Source organism: Pyricularia oryzae, chromosome 1 (assembly GCF_000002495.2).
Source record: "Pyricularia oryzae 70-15 chromosome 1, whole genome shotgun sequence".
Classification (NCBI taxonomy): domain Eukaryota; kingdom Fungi; phylum Ascomycota; class Sordariomycetes; order Magnaporthales; family Pyriculariaceae; genus Pyricularia; species Pyricularia oryzae.
The window spans coordinates 7,908,675-7,926,851 of NC_017844.1; the positions used below are offsets into that span (position 1 = coordinate 7,908,675).

An 18,177-nucleotide genomic window follows, 5' to 3' on the forward strand; every position below is an offset into this window, starting at 1 on the left:
AACGGCTGTTAAATTCTGGTATTGACCCTCTAAATTTCGAAAAATTTAGGGCGTGAAATTCCCGATATAGCGAGTCTCTGCTAATTTCGGGTGCAACGGAATAGCTATCTTCCAGGGTCTTATAGGCCGTTACAGGGCTGGAATGCCATGCAATGGATTCTAAAGGTTCCTTGGTTAGGCTGTCTTTAATAAGCAATAATAGGACTGATTGCTCATGTTCCGGTAGGCTATAGCCAATTTCAGGGTTGGAAATAAATTCCGCAGCTTTTATAGCCCTGAATTGTACTATAAGTGCCTGTTTCCACAGGTCGTAATTGCTAGCCCCTACTAATTTGCAATTTTCGGGGAAGGAAAATACCCGTTTTGATAGTTCTTTACCTATCCCGTCACCTAGAATTAGGTTACCGGGTGGATTAGGTGGTGCGGTAGCGGTATTAGCGCTAAAAATCTGTGGGTTGGCCTCCAGATTACCGCTATTGGGGGTATTAATACCCGCAATACCACTAAAACTAGTGGGTTCACCATTTTTCAGCGTCAACAGAGATGTTAACTGTTGAATTGTGTGCTGAAGTTGATCCAATTGCGTAGTTAACGCTTTTAATTGCAGGTCTTGCGCCTGTAATTTAGCGGTTAGAACTTCATTCGGGCTGGATTCAGGGCCCCTATCCGGTGGAATTGGGCCTGGGAGGCCCGACATAGGGCTGTCTTCCATTGTAGGGTGGCCTGAATTATAGTTAAAAACTAACCTAGTCGCCTAAGGGTAAATACCCCAATCTAGGATTTTCTATAGCCGTTTGCCTTCTAACGGTTACAGGCCTATACTTGCCAAATATAGGGCTTATTGCTATTTTCAATGATCGAATCCACTGAAAATACAGGGTTGGAATCCCTAAATCCACAATTAATGGGTGCCCTGGTATTATTTGTACCGATCCAGGTGCACTAGCGATCGAAAGTTCAATTCGCTAGGTGGGTGCAGGGTAACCTGCAGGGTAATTTGCAGCGTTCGGTTAGTGGATCACTGGGCTATTAGCGGGCGAATACAGGGGTTTTGGCCCTGACTCGTTAGCGCAAACCCTAATTAACGCACTAAAAATTTGAACCAATCGCAATAGCGATGCACAACCCATAAAAACCACACCAAAAATTTTGGGATTTGCAATCGAGCGAGCGCTGCAGTGCCTGAAAATTGGGCCTGAGTCAAACGCTAATATAGCGACCCCTCACTGTAATTACAGGGGGGATAGGTGCTAACGTAGCACCTATAACCAACAATTTGCACAAAAACAGCAATATCTTCGTCAATATACGTGCTGCGGATATGCGACAATAACCAAATTAAAGCCTGAAAACAGGGCTTTCCAATAATGCAAAGTGCGCTTTAGTGCACTAGCTAGAACCTTTCCGGGCTCATAACCTGTTAATAAAAATGGTGCTAACAGGGGATATAGGGGTAAACCCTAGGTGCGGCGTGGTAAATAACCAGTGCTAAAAGCGCTAAATAATAGGTAGAAATGCACTATAATTTTGGTACTGATAAATAATTGGTTGGGGGAGATTTTGCTTTATTTCCCTTACATACTCTCCGACATCGAAGTGGGGGTCCGCACGCCAGAAAAGGTTCCGGTGCCGCGAATGAATTTCCGAAAAACTAATTTGTATGGGTTTTTGAAAAAACACCCTCATTTGCATACAAACCATCTCTGGGTTTGCATTTAAACGTTGACTTGGTGAAATTTTCAACCCGGTACAGGGTAGCTGACTCGCAGGTGCAGGGTGGGTATTAAACCCGGTACAGGGTAGCTAACCCCACTCGCTGACCTTTAAATTGCATTCCTGCATTAACAAAGTAACGGAATTCCACCATTCCCCACTCCACTTCGGCACTAAATAAAATTGGCTATATACAAATAAAAGTGGGCTTATTACATGCAAAATAATGCATATAATTAACAGGGCTATAATCCAAAGGAAATGCAAGTTATACTGTTGGAAAAGGCGCTATACGGTCTGAAACAGGGCCCAAGAGAATGGCAAACAAAGCTAAAAAGCCTACTTTTTACAGAAGGTTTTAAGCCGCTAATCTCTGATCCAGCTGTCTTTTATAATGCTAAATCCAAGCATTTCATTGTTACTTTTGTTGACGATTGCCTGCTAATAGGTCCTAAATTGCAATATATTCAGGATTTAAAAGCCCGTTTTAACAAAATATACGCATTGGAAGACAGGGGCCCTGCAGCCTATTTTCTAGGCGTTCAGATTATAAGGGACAGGCCTAACCGCCTGCTTTGGCTCCATCAAAGTCAGTATATAGAGGAAGCATTAGCAACGTTCGGATTAGCTGATTGCAAACCTATTTCTGTTCCCTTACAGCCGGGTGTGCTAAAATATAGTGGGGGCTGTTAATTATATGCATTATTTTGCATGTAATAAAAAACACCCTCATTTGCATACAAACCATCTCTGGGTTTGCATTTAAACGTTGACTTGGTGAAATTTTCAACCCGGTACAGGGTAGCTGACTCGCAGGTGCAGGGTGGGTATTAAACCCGGTACAGGGTAGCTAACCCCACTCGCTGACCTTTAAATTGCATTCCTGCATTAACAAAGTAACGGAATTCCACCATTCCCCACTCCACTTCGGCACTAAATAAAATTGGCTATATACAAATAAAAGTGGGCTTATTACATGCAAAATAATGCATATAATTAACAGGGGCAAACCCGTAAATGCGCTAGAAATCAAATTGTTACAGCGTATTATCGGCACCCTAATGTATTTAATGCTATTAACGCGCCCGGACATCGGTTTTGCGGTTCAATGGTTATCTCGTTTTTTAACGAAAGCCACTACAATCCACTTAACGGCAGCTAAAAACCTACTTCGCTACTTAGCAGGTACTAAATCCCTAGCAATCTGCTACGGAAATAGGGTAATTAAAGCTAATTTACCACCTAACTCTTTGATTGGGGGTTTTAAAGGCCTAAAATTACTTGGTTTTAGTGACAGCGATTTTGCCGGGGCTAGGGAAGATTCAAAATCCACTTACGGATATTTGTATACCCTATCTGGGGGCCCTATAACGTGGAAGTGCAAAAAGGCTAGTACTATAGCTTTAAGCACCCCAGAAGCCGAAACCGACGCCTTAGCGGAAGCCCTGCGTGAAGCACAGTGGCTTAAAAGCCTATTTACAGAGATTGGACTACCTGTAAAAGGCCCTGTTAATTATATGCATTATTTTGCATGTAATAAGCCCACTTTTATTTGTATATAGCCAATTTTATTTAGTGCCGAAGTGGAGTGGGGAATGGTGGAATTCCGTTACTTTGTTAATGCAGGAATGCAATTTAAAGGTCAGCGAGTGGGGTTAGCTACCCTGTACCGGGTTTAATACCCACCCTGCACCTGCGAGTCAGCTACCCTGTACGTTATTAAAATTTCACTACGTAAGGGAGTTAGTTACAGAAGGATTAGTGACCCTAAAATACCTGGAATCCAAACAAATGCCCGCTGACGGCCTTACAAAGCCCCTAACGCTTCCAATTCACAAGGTTTTTTTAGAGCTTATAGGGTTAAAACCCCTGTAAACTTAGTTTTTACCTATTGAATTGTAGGGCACCTAGTTAGTTCGTTAGCTAACTACCACCATTTTTCTCCTTTGTTTGCAATTATTGGATTTTTGTTAGCCCGACACCAACCGATCTACCCAAACCTACCCTGCTCAGGTTGATTATTAAACAACTTATACCGACCTTATACCCGAAGTCGAATCCGAATTTAATTAGCTCGCGTTTTGGGCGACCTAGCGATTTTTAATCTACCCTATATATTAAACTTTTCTGGGATCCACAACAACGAACAGCCAGATTAGCTACCTGGCTTAGTAGTAAGTTCCGTTGGTTATAATCTGTAGGTCGTGGGTTCGAATCCGGGGGTTGTTACAATTCTGGGGGTCTTTTTCAATTCGGGGGTTCGTCCAATCTGGGGTTCAGTCAATCGGGGGTTTGGTACAAAGAGCTTATTCATCCAGGGGGTTCGCACCGGGGGTTCGAGTTGGGTTGGGACACAAGGGGGAATTTCTTTTGTTTTTTTTTGTTTTGGGGGTTTTATTTTACGTACTTTTCTTTTCCGACTTTATTTTTGGATTAAGTAGCAAAAGAGAGGGGGTGTTAATTATATGCATTATTTTGCATGTAATAAGCCCACTTTTATTTGTATATAGCCAATTTTATTTAGTGCCGAAGTGGAGTGGGGAATGGTGGAATTCCGTTACTTTGTTAATGCAGGAATGCAATTTAAAGGTCAGCGAGTGGGGTTAGCTACCCTGTACCGGGTTTAATACCCACCCTGCACCTGCGAGTCAGCTACCCTGTACCGGGTTGAAAATTTCACCAAGTCAACGTTTAAATGCAAACCCAGAGATGGTTTGTATGCAAATGAGGGTGTTTTTTCAAAAACCCATACAAATTAGTTTTTCGGAAATTCATTCGCGGCACCGGAACCTTTTCTGGCGTGCGGACCCCCACTTCGATGTCGGAGAGTATGTAAGGGAAATAAAGCAAAATCTCCCCCAACCAATTATTTATCAGTACCAAAATTATAGTGCATTTCTACCTATTATTCAGCGCTTTTAGCACTGGTTATTTACCACGCCGCACCTAGGGTTTACCCCTATATCCCCTGTTAGCACCATTGTTATTAACAGGCCCTATTGCAATATTTGGAGATAATACAGGCTCTATAGCTAACGCACACAACCCTACGCACCACCAACGTACTAAACATACGTTATTAAAATTTCACTACGTAAGGGAGTTAGTTACAGAAGGATTAGTGACCCTAAAATACCTGGAATCCAAACAAATGCCCGCTGACGGCCTTACAAAGCCCCTAACGCTTCCAATTCACAAGGTTTTTTTAGAGCTTATAGGGTTAAAACCCCTGTAAACTTAGTTTTTACCTATTGAATTGTAGGGCACCTAGTTAGTTCGTTAGCTAACTACCACCATTTTTCTCCTTTGTTTGCAATTATTGGATTTTTGTTAGCCCGACACCAACCGATCTACCCAAACCTACCCTGCTCAGGTTGATTATTAAGCAACTTATACCGACCTTATACCCGAAGTCGAATCCGAATTTAATTAGCTCGCGTTTTGGGCGACCTAGCGATTTTTAATCTACCCTATATATTAAACTTTTCTGGGATCCACAACAACGAACAGCCAGATTAGCTACCTGGCTTAGTAGTAAGTTCCGTTGGTTATAATCTGTAGGTCGTGGGTTCGAATCCGGGGGTTGTTACAATTCTGGGGGTCTTTTTCAATTCGGGGGTTCAGTCAATCGGGGGTTTGGTACAAAGGGCTTATTCATCCAGGGGGTTCGCACCGGGGGTTCGAGTTGGGTTGGGACACAAGGGGGAATTTCTTTTGTTTTTTTGTTTTGGGGGTTTTATTTTACGTACTTTTCTTTTCCGACTTTATTTTTGGATTAAGTAGCAAAAGAGAGGGGGTGTTAATTATATGCATTATTTTGCATGTAATAAGCCCACTTTTATTTGTATATAGCCAATTTTATTTAGTGCCGAAGTGGAGTGGGGAATGGTGGAATTCCGTTACTTTGTTAATGCAGGAATGCAATTTAAAGGTCAGCGAGTGGGGTTAGCTACCCTGTACCGGGTTTAATACCCACCCTGCACCTGCGAGTCAGCTACCCTGTACCGGGTTGAAAATTTCACCAAGTCAACGTTTAAATGCAAACCCAGAGATGGTTTGTATGCAAATGAGGGTGTTTTTTCAAAAACCCATACAAATTAGTTTTTCGGAAATTCATTCGCGGCACCGGAACCTTTTCTGGCGTGCGGACCCCCACTTCGATGTCGGAGAGTATGTAAGGGAAATAAAGCAAAATCTCCCCCAACCAATTATTTATCAGTACCAAAATTATAGTGCATTTCTACCTATTATTCAGCGCTTTTAGCACTGGTTATTTACCACGCCGCACCTAGGGTTTACCCCTATATCCCCTGTTAGCACCATTGTTATTAACAAAACTAATTTGCGTTCTAAAGGCGTAATATTTCCGAGTTTCTTATTTTCTTTCATATTTTTAAGCAAAGTTCATAAAAAGCGTGCAATAGTTGAATAGCAAAAAATAAAACGACCATAAAAATGATAAAATCCCAAACAAATCCAAATGTTATAATAAAAATTGGGTGCCAATTATTTTCAACTAACGGCTGTTTTGCGTGGAGTTGAAAATACTCTCAAAATATTAATTATATAATTTAATTAACTTGACGTGAAAATTGTTTTCCAAATTCTCCAAAGTTCCCCATATGGACTTTTAATAAATCTTTTAAATAAAAAAATAAATTGAAATGATATATAAACATATAATGTAGTAACGGTTTACGAAGTTCTGTAGACCTTTTATATATGATTTTACAAAATTACTAGGGTATTGCAAAAACCAAAAAAATATAATAATATACTTAAAGTTGTTAATTATATGCATTATTTTGCATGTAATAAGCCCACTTTTGTTTGTATATAGCCAATTTTATTTAGTGCCGAAGTGGAGTGGTGGAATGGTGGAATTCCGTTATTTTGTTAATGCAGGAATGCAATTTAAAGGTCAGCGAGTGGGGTTATTTTGTTACGGAGTGGCGTGCCTGGGCGACTGCCAACCGTGACTAGCTCCACCTCACGTGACAAGGCGCCAGGGTGAGTTTGTTATTTGTTCGCTTAGGCGCGTGTACGCGATTGGCACTGCGTGCCTTTCTTTTTCCTTTACACTTAGCTTTAGATCTTCGAATAGAATCGCCCCTATATTGCAGCCTTGTCTCTCTGGGATCGCTTTCGTGACATTATCTAAAGCTCAACCAATCAGCTACCGGGAACGGTATAATAATATTTACGATACCGAAGAAAAAACACGAACGCCTATAAGGCACGATACCGAAAAAGAAACACGAACGCCTATAAGGCACGATACCGAAATGGCCAAGAACGACGCCGAACGGCAGCCGACCGCCCAGTTGGGAAGGCAAGAGGTCGAATCTGACCACGGTCGCCCCGAGACAGGTCCCCCCCGCGCAGAGCGCCAGCGTCAGCAGCCTACGGTACGAACACGGGCCCAGCGTCGCCCGTCGACCCGGGAGCGCGTGGGAAATACTGTGACGGTTAGGGGGGAGGACGAGACCACCGATTCCCGAGAAGACACCGACGAACCCGTTCGGTTAGATGATTGGGACCAGCGAGTTTTACCATCAATAGATATTGATGGGCCGACACGCAAAACCAACGAGGCTCCTCTTTCCGAGGAAGAACACCAGATGATAGTAGACGAATTGGAAGATCGCATTGCCCATATGCAGGACCAAATCGATTTACTAAACAACACCAAGCAAGAAAACGAGGCCACCATTTCGCGCCTGCTCCGCGAAGCCCGTTCCCGACGAGAAACTACCGCGATTAGTATTGGTACCGGTTCCGGTGGTTCGCACCACAAATCCCGCGTAAAGGATCCTCCGACATTCTCAAATAACCCCGACAAAGACGAGGTTACTTTCGAGGTTTGGCACCGCCGGATTGAGAACAAGTTGTTGCTCGACGGAGCGCATTATCCCACCGATGCAGATAAGCGCGCCTACGTCGAGTCCCGTCTCGGAGGTGACGCCGCCGACACCTTGCTCCCTTACCTCAACGATACCCATCCCGATCAGATCACCACGTACGACGGTATAATGGGCCATTTGCGCGAGGAATACAAGGATACCAAACTCGAGGATACAGCGCGGGACGAATTGGACAAGCTGATTATGTCGACGAAGGACAAGTTTATGATTTTCAAGAACAAATTCGTCAAACTGGCAGGTCAGAGCGGCCTTCCGAAGCGAAGCTGGAAGCGGGAATTGCACCGCCGCCTGCCTACCAACTTGCGAGTCGCAATGGTTATATACCACCAGGATACCAACGTCTCGTTTGACGCCTACGTCCGTACGGCCGATGGCATCTCCTATGACCTCACCAAAGCCTACGCCTCGCGGACCGAAGATAAGAATAAGACCAAGACCACCTCGATCAAGAAGACCACAGGAGGGTCTGTTATTCCACGTGCTGGAGGACCAGCCCGGACCACCGGAGGCGCTGTTGACGAGGGACAGAAGGGCAAACTGAGTGTGGAGGAGATGCGTGGACTTATCCGGACAGGCAAATGTTTCCAATGCCGTGAACCGGGCCACATTAGCAGGAACTGCCCCAACGGTGACACCGGTCGCCCCACCATTTCCGAGGACCGAGTTAACCAAATTATTGCAAGCTACCATGGAAAGGGTACCGATATGTTTGGAGAAGACGTCGTCATGTCGGAAAACTGATTGCCCTGGGGAAATTGGACTCCCTCCCAGGGAAGGTGTGGCCAACCACCGAGATGTGCGAATTGAGAGAAAAAATCGCTGCAAAGCAAAGGCTGCTGGAAGAGCCGATACCCTACGATTTCTTACGTAGATATCTAGGCGGCGACCCCATGCTTATAGCGGCCAGCATTTCCCTAAATGGACTCAATTATAACACTCGTGCCTTGATTGACACCGGAGCAAATGGGTACGTTTTTATCAGCAAACAACTTGCTCGGCGACTGTACACAACGTTGAAAGCCCCTAAGATTGTCGGCTTCCACCCCCAAAAGGTTGGAGGCTATGACGGAAAAGCCTCGCAACAGATCGATACTGCTGCATTGGCCACTTTTGTGATACAGGGCCGGAGGTTCCGCGAAACGCCGATGCTGGTATTGGATATGCCACAAGAGATGATCGTGGGACGACTCTTCCTGGCGGAGCACGGAATACTTACTGACTGTCGTCACCGACGGCTCCAATTCCCGGAAAGCCTACCCTCATTGGCGGTATGTTATCGAGATATCGACATGACCCAATCACCAGATCCGAGGTCTGTGAGCCCCATACACCAGTCGGACGCGGATCGTCGAGATGCGGCCCTGGAAAAGAAAGATCAATCGGCCTCCAGACAACGAATGATACAACGACGAATCCAAGCCTTGGAAAAAATGACAGAACGCCCTCCGTCGATACCCCGGAGAGCAAAACTGCTGGCCAGGTCGGGACAGACCTGGGAGATCCCCACGGCCCGGGAAACTTACGCCGATCCGAATTTACAGGAGATGCAACGGGAACTTTACGACCTGCCGAGGCCAAAGGTTGAAGTGACAAGCCTGAGTCATACCCAAAGGAAAGAGACCAGAGAGGCCGAAGGTTCCTCTCGCATACAAAAGGATGCCAAAGGAAAATACATACTGAAGAGAGACGCGGTGGGTTGGTACAAAGACCGACAGGCAAGTGTCGCCATGATAGGCGCTATACAACTTATGCGTTTGGTGCAGGAGGATTCAGCCCTCTACTGCACCTCGATAAACGAAATCGACGATGTCCTGCGGCAGAAGAATGCCGAGAGGCTGCTCCCTGATGACGACGGAGACCTGCGGGCGATGTTGTTGGAAAGAGTTCCAGAACATTACCACGACCTGTTAGACGTGTTCAGCAAAGTGGAATCCGATCAGGTCCCGCCTTTTCGACCGGGATCAGACTATAATATACAACTCGAGGGTGACCCCAGAACATTGGGATATAGTCCACTTTACAAGATGACGGAGGAAGAGTTGGAAGCTTGCAGGAAATATCTCCAAGAGAACCTCCAGAAAGGGTTTATAGAGCCAGGATCGACCCCGTGGGCCGCCCCCATCCTGTTCGCACGAAAAGGCGATGGAGGACTCCGGTTTTGCGTCGATTATCGAAAATTGAACGCCCTTACCAAAAAAGACGTCTGTCCTTTACCGTTAATCGAGGAGACACTGGCCCGGATCTCCAAGGCTCGATTCTTTACCAAGATCGACATTAGGCAAGCTTTCCACCGGATCCGCATGAACCCGGAACATCGAGATTACACAACCTTTAGGACCCGATACGGGACCTTCCGGTATAATGTGTTACCTTTTGGTCTCACTAACGGGCCGGCCACGTTCCAGAAGTTTATTAACGAGATCCTGATGGAGTATTTGGACGATTTCTGTTCCGCTTATATGGACGACATTCTGATTTGGAGCGAGACTGAGGAGGAACACCAGACTCACGTCCGGCAAGTCCTGGAAAGGCTTAAAAAGGCTGGACTCCAGGCTGATATTAAAAAGTGCGAGTTCCACGTCACAGAGACACGATTCCTGGGCTTTATCATAGGCACCAAGGGCGTCGCTGTCGACCCAGATAAGGTAGCCGCCGTGAAGCAGTGGGCACCACCCACTACCGTGAAAGGAGTGCAGTCCTTCCTAGGGTTTTGCAATTTTTACAGAAAGTTTGTCCCAGAGTACAGCCGGGTAGCCAAACCGCTAACGAATTTGACGAAAAAAGCGGTGCCTTTTCAATGGGACGAACATTGCCGCGTCGCTTTCGATACCCTGAAGAAGGCGTTAACTTCCGCACCCGTCCTTGCCCATTACCAAGCGGATTACGAAACAAGGGTAGAGACTGATGCGTCCGGAGGAGTGGTGGCCGGAGCGTTGCTGCAGCAGAACCCAAACACCCAAGAATGGCATCCGATCGCATTCTTTTCCGAAACTATGCAGCAGGCGGAACTCAACTACCCCATCCACGACAAGGAATTGCTAGCAGTCGTTAGGGCGCTGAAAACCTGGAGACCAGAGCTAATGGGCACCAAAAAGAAGTTTGTGGCGATTACTGATCATAAGGCCTTGGAATACTTTTCTACGAAACGGTTGCTCAACTCTCGGCAAGCGGCCTGGGCCGACTTCTTTTCCCAATATAATTTTGAGATCACTTACCGCCCTGGCAGCGAGAACGTGCTGGCAGATGCTTTGACCCGCAAGGCAGAGGATGTACAAAATCAAAAAGAACGTCAGGAAGCAGAACGCTACATGGCTATTTTCCGTCCTGTCGACAGTGCTGGCGACGACCTTTATGTGGTCAACCCCTTTTCATATTGGCAAACTGTTGCCGATGGCGGTTTCGGAGTGCTGTTGGCAGCGATCGAACCAACTGGCGCAGCTGGACAACTGCTGTTCGCTGAAGAGGTGCTCAGAGCCAACGAGCATTCACCACTGCTAGAACAGTACCGAATTAAGGCCCGTAACCCCGAAGAGAAGCACTGGACGTTGTTGCACGACAGACACGTACTGTACCGAGGGAGATTGGTGATTCCAGGCGACGGGGAATGGCCCGCCAAAGTGATTCGTGAAGTTTATGGGACTATTGCTACGGCCCATCCTGGCCGCAATAAGACCCGCCGTTTGGTGGCACAGCAGTTTTGGTGGCCAGGCATGAGCGGAATGGTGGACCGCTATGTCGCCAACTGCTCCTGTCGATCAGCCAAAGTTCCGAGGGATAAGACCCCTGGGCTTTTACAACCATTACCCGTGCCGGATCGACAATGGAGCACCATCGTCGTAGATTTTAAATCAATGCCCAAGTCGAAGTCGGGAAACGATAACCTGTTTGTAATGATCGATGCGCTGACGAAACGGTCGTGGGCCGTTCCATGTACAAGGACGGCTACCGCAAAAGATGCAGCCATGATGTACTACGAGGGTCCTTACCGCGTTTATGGTTTACCCACGAAAGTCGTTTCCGACAGAGGCCCGCAGTTTGTATCAGATTTGATCGACGAGATGTCCAAGATCTTGCAGATTAAGTGGAAGCTTTCGACGGCCGGGCACTCCCAAACAGCAGGGCAAGCAGAGATTATGAACGCCTACATCGACCAAAGGTTGCGCCCTCATATTAACCATTTCCAAGACGATTGGGACAAACGTATGCCCGCAATCGATTTGGTGCAGGCAACGCTACCCCATGACTCTCTCGGAGGATTTTCACCTTTCGAGATTGGAAACGGCTACCCGGCCCATATGCATTTCGATTGGACGCAAAGGACCGAACTAAAGGGACTGCCTACCCGTGAGCGACTTACAAGAACCGAAGCTCAAGCGATTACCAAAAAGCTCGAAAGCTACGTGGAGGCGGCACGCACCCACCTCCAAATGGCGCAACAACGAATGTGCGACCAAGCCAACAAGCACCGCCGGGAACCCGATTTCGGAGTAGGAAGCGCCGTCTACATTATTAAAAAGCATTGGGTGACGGACCGTCCTAGCGATAAACTAGACTACCCGTTGACCAGATGTAGTTATGTGATTAAGGAGAAGCGGGGGCATTCCTACCGTTTGGAGTTGCCAGATTCTTGGAAGGGAAGCCGCGTATTTCATGCCGACCGTCTTCGGCTAGACCCACGTGACCCATTGGACGGACAAGCCGCAGAAAGGCCCGAAGGCGAGGTAATCGACGCGTCAGAAGATACCAACGAAGAGGAGTGGGAAGTCGAACGGGTAATTTCCTCGCGGGTGCTACGAGGTGTGCTTCAGTACCAAGTCCAGTGGAGAGGCTGGGACCCCGACCCGGAGTTCTACGACGCGGAAGGATTCAAGAACGCGGCTGTGCAATTGCGACAGTACCATAACGCCTACCCCGACAAGGCCGGCCCTCCCATGCGCCTAGAGGCCTGGGAAAAGGCTGCCCTCGAGAATCGGTTCGACCCGCCCGACGAGTACGACAACGCCCCGGCTACGGGGAACAGCACAGCCAGCAGATTGCGACGTCGCCGGTGAAGACAGAACAGGACACAGCAAGAGTCCTAACCGCTCGCGGGGCGGACGGGGGGTAATGTTACGGAGTGGCGTGCCTGGGCGACTGCCAACCGTGACTAGCTCCACCTCACGTGACAAGGCGCCAGGGTGAGTTTGTTATTTGTTCGCTTAGGCGCGTGTACGCGATTGGCACTGCGTGCCTTTCTTCTTCCTTTACACTTAGCTTTAGATCTTCGAATAGAATCGCCCCTATATTGCAGCCTTGTCTCTCTGGGATCGCTTTCGTGACAGGGTAAGCATAGCACGGAAGCTAGTCTATTGGCGCCTATCGACGAAGATTCTACTCTGAGCAGAGGAAAGGAAACAAACAAAGTTCTGAGCTTGACGCGACGTAGATAAGGTATCACTCTGGTGGGTCGTTGGTCAGGGGTCAGGGTTAGGGTCTGGTGATCTCATGGTCCAAATGTCACAGAAGGTATTGGATGCATGTGAGCCCAAACTGCAATCGAGGTATTTGAAAAAAGAGGGCCGAGCTAGACCATACCCAGTAAATGATATACAGCATAAACCATGATATTAATTATGCCAGGTGTATATATTTAGCAGCTTTATAAACAATGTTCCCAAATATTTCAAATTTAATTTGGATAATTTATTTTTAGGTCCTGGCGCCAGTTTGTCGCCGTACCACACTTGAGTCTTATATTTTACGTTGTTTACTTGAAGTATTCTTAGAAATAATAATAATATAAATATACCATAATCGAAAAATTACGTAATATAATTAAAATGGCCGCATTTATTTGAATATAAATACGGAACATTGTCCAAACCATTATAGGGTTTTTTTTGTTGTTTCCCACACATTATCACTAACTTCTTGGTTGTTTGATTTGTTTTGAAAATACTTTGAGTTTCTATTTCGTCCATATTTTCAACCGGCAAAATGCAACTCTCTAAAATTTACCTGCTCGCTTTATGGGCTACTGGCGCTACGGCATTGTTTTCCGAAGAGGAAAACTTACACATGATTAAAAATGGCGAAATCCCACCAGATACGAAAGATTATCACGGCAACCCTCTTTTGAAACTGCCCGGTAATGCTCATTGTTATGTAAGATGAAACGTCATTTTTGAAAAAAAATATTTGACCGCTTTTTAACCACTGAAATTTTAGCTTATACGACATCCGCAGTTTTGCGACAAAATTATCCCATGCGTATGGGCTGGACCGCTGGGCTGTATAATACAAGATTATTAACGGGATTTGTTGGAATAAAGGGAATTGCGGTCAAATTAACAATTGAGTGATAAATGTGCAATGCCGCACGGGCCAGTTGCACGTAACTCACCCGCCCAATTGCGGGTATAAGACGGAAGGACGTTCAGAAGCTCACCTATAGACAGTTTCATAGAACATACACAATTATATCTTTTATCCGTATAACAACGTTTGGTTAGGGTTGAAATCACCATGGTTGGTCCTTATGGCCAAATAATGGCCCAGCAGGGGTCTTGGCAAACGCAGTTCCTCGGGCTCCTTTCTCGGTGTGTATTGGAGTTCCCATTCCCTATATGCGGGGGACCGTTCACAAAGTTATTTGCGCCACCAATCCTTCTCTATATTCGAAAAAAATGGCTCTAAGGACCGTGCCGGCACCGCTATATATGGTTTGCTGAACCTTCGGGTCTGGGTCCGGCGGTCCGGCGAAGCCGGCCTTGGCCAGCTCGTCAGCCCTGTCACGGCCAGGGTAAGCATAGCACGGAAGCTAGTCTATTGGCGCCTATCGACGAAGATTCTACTCTGAGCAGAAGAAAGGAAACAAACAAAGTTCTGAGCTTGACGCGACGTAGATAAAGGTATCACCCTGGTGGGTCGTTGGTCGGGGGGAATGGCGCAGTGGTTAAGCGCCATGGCTGTTACTTGAGTAACGTAGGTTCGAATCCTGCTCCCTCCACCTCCTCCCCGCTTACCCGTGGCAAGGATAACCCGGCTGGCTATCGACAACAACCACCCGCCTGTGCCGTCGAGCCCACACTTGTTGGGAACTTCGTCTCCATGGCTACAAACGACCGACAGCTCCGCTGTTTGGACACAGGCCCCTCTCGATGAAGAGCCGTCAACTGCCGTCAGACGAATCCTCCGTGCGCCTGAAGGCACGGGGTCGCGTCAGTGAACAAACCTGTAAGCAGGACCGGGCACGAACCCGGTCAGGCTCGATTCGCTTCTATGCCCTTGTTTTCCGCTGTGTAAATAGAGAAAATAGAAAGCGCGCCGAGATACCCCTCGGGAGGTTGCTAACGGCCGGCTAATGAGCCGGGCCGAGCCCGGCGTTAAATAATACTACTACTACTACTACTAATACTCGTTGGTCAGGGGTCAGGGTTAGGGTCTGGTGATCTTATGGTCCAAATGTCACACGATTTCCACGTTGGGTATAGAAATTAATACAAAAATCAACATCGATTTAATTTTTATTTTTGTGAGGATCAGGCCCCTAGACCTACCCTCAGAATCACGACTCGGCTCCACACCGAGCCAGGGATCGGACAAGGATCCACTACCTCCGGATTTAAGCGCGTCTCTTGAGCGCGTCGTCGATTGTAGTAGTAGTAGTAGTAGTAGTATTATTTAACGCCGGGCTCGGCCCGGCTTGTTAGCCGGCCGTTAGCAACCTCCCGAGGGGTATCTCGGCGCGCGTTCTATCTTCTTTATTTACACAGGGGGAAAACAAGGAGGGCAGAGGCGGATCGTGCCTGACCGGGTTCGGGCCCGGTCCTGCTTAGGGGGTTAGTTCACTGACGCGACCCCGTGCCTAAGGTGCACGGAGGGTTCGTCTGACGGCTTGTGCCGTGAAGTGTGGGTGAAAAGGCAGTAAGTCTATTCCTCGTCAGAGTTCGAGTCGTTTACGATCGGTGTCCCTAGGCGTAAAGTGCGTTCGTGGCGCGCGGGGCGCTGGCGGGCCGCTCTGGGGCGGGCGCTGAAGTAGTTGGTGGCTATCGAAAACGCCTCAAAGCTTTTCGGTTGCCCGAAGCTTGTCTGGAAGAATTTCCAGCGTTGGGCGCGATTTGGCGGCCCGGCCGGCCGGTCGTTATTAGGCCACGGCCAGTTTCTCCACACCGCCCGCGAATAGCGGCAGTGCACCGGGTGCTCAGGGGAGGTCCGCTTCCAGCACCAGGCACACGAGGTGTTTGCATCGTCGTCGATTGTAATTTCTCTCTTCTCTTCAGTTTAGAATTTTCGTCGATAGCGCCTAATACACTGAGGTTCTCCAATGTATGCCTGGCCGTGACAGAATGACGTTTGGAAATATATAATAATTAACGGAAAAAATATGCCCAAAAACAAATTCGGATACAATTATATATGTCACGGCCAGGGTAAGCATAGCGCGGAAGCTAGTCTATTGGCGCCTATCGACGAAGATTCTACTCTGAGCAGAGGAAAGGAAACAAACAAAGTTCTGAGCTTGACGCGACGTAGATAAGGTATCACTCTGGTGGGTCGTTGGTCAGGGGTCAGGGTTAGGGTCTGGTGATCTCATGGTCCAAATGTCACAGAAGGTATTGGATGCATGTGAGCCCAAACTGCAATCGAGGTATTTGAAAAAAGAGGGCCGAGCTAGACCATACCCAGTAAATGATATACAGCATAAACCATGATATTAATTATGCCAGGTGTATATATTTAGCAGCTTTATAAACAATGTTCCCAAATATTTCAAATTTAATTTGGATAATTTATTTTTAGGTCCTGGCGCCAGTTTGTCGCCGTACCACACTTGAGTCTTATATTTTACGTTGTTTACTTGAAGTATTCTTAGAAATAATAATAATATAAATATACCATAATCGAAAAATTACGTAATATGTCACGGCCAGGCATACATTGGAGAACCTCAGTGTATTAGGCGCTCTCGACGAAAATTCTAAACTGAAGAGAAGAGAGAAATTACAATCAACGACGCGCTCAAGAGACGCGCTTAAATCCGGAGTAAGTGGACCCTTGTCCGATCCCTGGCTCAGCGTGGCTGGTAGAGCCGAGTCGTGATTCTGAGGGTAGGTCTGGGGGCCTGATCCTCACATTACCCCCCTTTAAGGCCTGATCGACGTAGGCGGTCAGAGTCTTGAGTCTGTTACGTGTGTCTCCTCGGGGCCTTCCGCCGCTCTCGTGTCTCTTTCGCATCGTGTTCGGCAACATTGTCCTCGGGTCCGTCTTCCGCAAAAATATCCTCTGCTGCGCTCCTGATCCACTGTTGCAAATTTACCGGAGGTCCTGCTGCGTCCGGGTACTCCCTGTGAAAGGTATCCAGCAGTACTGGTGAACTTTTCAAGTCGCGGGCCTCATACCATGTCTCATCAGGGTCGAGTCCGACCCACGATACCTGATATTGCAACGTCTTCTTTCGTCCGAATAGACGTGAGGCCAACACTTGCTCCACCTCCCACTCCGGTTCTCCGTTAATTTCGACCGGTGGTTCCGGCTTTTGATACTGCTGAGGTAATGGATCCGTTGCTGCCTTGCGCAGTCGGCTGGCGTGGAACAGCTTACTACCTTTATACCAGGCAGGGGTGTCGAGAATGAAGCTGTGGCCCTTTTCCTCGAGAATCGTCCATGGTCCTGCATTTTGCGAGTCCAACTTGGTCGTAGGAACTTCGGTGGAAAAACCCTTTTTGCTAACGTAAACCGCATCTCCCACCGTAAAGTCGACCGGTCGCCGCTTCTTATTAGCCTGCCTCTGTTGCTCTATCTGCGCTCCGAGTCCGTTGTTGCGGGCCAGTTCCTGAGCTTGCCGGGCTTGGCGGACCATTTCCAGCGCCTTTTGTTGCTGACCGGTCTCCAGGTCTTCTTCGGGTAAAGGTAAAGAGAGCGGGTCTCTAGGGCGAGCTCCGGTTTCTGCTTCGATCGGTGCCATGCCAATAGAGGCGTGGACGGACGAGTTGTGGCCGAAGTCGAAGGCGGGAATATGCCGTCGCCAATTCGTTTGGTATTTGTCTACATAAAAGCGCATTTTCTGATCCAATTCAGCGTTGGTAATTTCGACGCTGCCCTGACTTTGAGGGTGGCGGGCGCTTCCATGTTTATGCTTTGTTCCTGTCAACTCGTTTAGAGTGTTTAGGAACTCGGATATAAACGGTCCGGCGTTGTCGGAAAGCCATAAATCGGGGACGCCTTTCCAACGGTACACGGTCTGATAATACCGCATGGCCAAGGTCTCCGCGGTGTCCGTCTTTTTTCCCGGTAGGGTGGCCAAAAGTTTGGTCAATCGGCAGATGAAGACCCAGACGTAATTATAGCCTTCTTTATCCTTGGGCATATCTTTGCCGTCTACCATTACGTGCTGCCAACACCGTCTAGGGATCTCCAGTGGGTGCAGCAGCCCAGGCGTCTTATCATGTCGTACCTTGTTGCGTTGACATTCGCGACAATTCTTAATGTAGCGTTTGACGTCTCGATTTCGGTCGGGCCACCAATAACGTTGCGTACCCCCTGTTCGGCACCCCCCCTG

At 47.5% G+C, this 18,177-nt stretch overlaps 6 protein-coding genes and 1 pseudogene across 7 annotated transcripts; 5 read left to right on the forward strand and 2 right to left on the reverse strand.

Annotated features, from left to right (window-relative positions):
- Position 1: 1 nt before the first annotated feature.
- MGG_16566 (uncharacterized protein) lies at positions 2–712 on the reverse strand (the record flags this gene model as incomplete). Its single annotated transcript, XM_003711095.1, has 2 exons — positions 2–159; positions 379–712. Coding segments are annotated over 2 exons (492 nt in total), but the record flags the coding sequence as incomplete, so codon positions are not given.
- Positions 713–1,460: 748 nt separating this feature from the next.
- Positions 1,461–1,923, reverse strand: MGG_16567 (uncharacterized protein; the record flags this gene model as incomplete). Its single annotated transcript, XM_003711096.1, has 3 exons — positions 1,461–1,519; positions 1,583–1,651; positions 1,809–1,923. Coding segments are annotated over 3 exons (243 nt in total), but the record flags the coding sequence as incomplete, so codon positions are not given.
- A 2,277-nt stretch (positions 1,924–4,200) lies between these two features.
- Positions 4,201–4,663, forward strand: MGG_16568 (uncharacterized protein; the record flags this gene model as incomplete). The annotated part of the gene is made up of 3 exons (XM_003711097.1): positions 4,201–4,315; positions 4,473–4,541; positions 4,605–4,663. Coding segments are annotated over 3 exons (243 nt in total), but the record flags the coding sequence as incomplete, so codon positions are not given.
- Positions 4,664–5,542: 879 nt separating this feature from the next.
- MGG_16569 (uncharacterized protein) lies at positions 5,543–6,005 on the forward strand (the record flags this gene model as incomplete). The annotated part of the gene is made up of 3 exons (XM_003711098.1): positions 5,543–5,657; positions 5,815–5,883; positions 5,947–6,005. Coding segments are annotated over 3 exons (243 nt in total), but the record flags the coding sequence as incomplete, so codon positions are not given.
- Positions 6,006–13,613: 7,608 nt separating this feature from the next.
- MGG_16570 (uncharacterized protein) lies at positions 13,614–13,928 on the forward strand (the record flags this gene model as incomplete). Its single annotated transcript, XM_003711099.1, has 2 exons — positions 13,614–13,781; positions 13,845–13,928. The coding sequence occupies 2 exons, from the start codon at positions 13,614–13,616 to the stop codon at positions 13,926–13,928; spliced, it is 252 nt and encodes an 83-aa protein (XP_003711147.1).
- Positions 13,929–14,141: 213 nt separating this feature from the next.
- MGG_16571 (uncharacterized protein) lies at positions 14,142–15,129 on the forward strand (the record flags this gene model as incomplete). The annotated part of the gene is made up of 3 exons (XM_003711100.1): positions 14,142–14,215; positions 14,265–14,418; positions 14,605–15,129. 3 exons carry the CDS (start codon positions 14,142–14,144, stop codon positions 14,842–14,844), a joined length of 468 nt encoding a protein of 155 aa, XP_003711148.1. The 3' UTR covers positions 14,845–15,129.
- MGG_20114 lies at positions 14,554–14,625 on the forward strand (annotated as a pseudogene). The gene has a single exon. The product of its transcript is annotated as a tRNA-OTHER (tRNA).
- Positions 15,130–18,177: the final 3,048 nt, after the last annotated feature.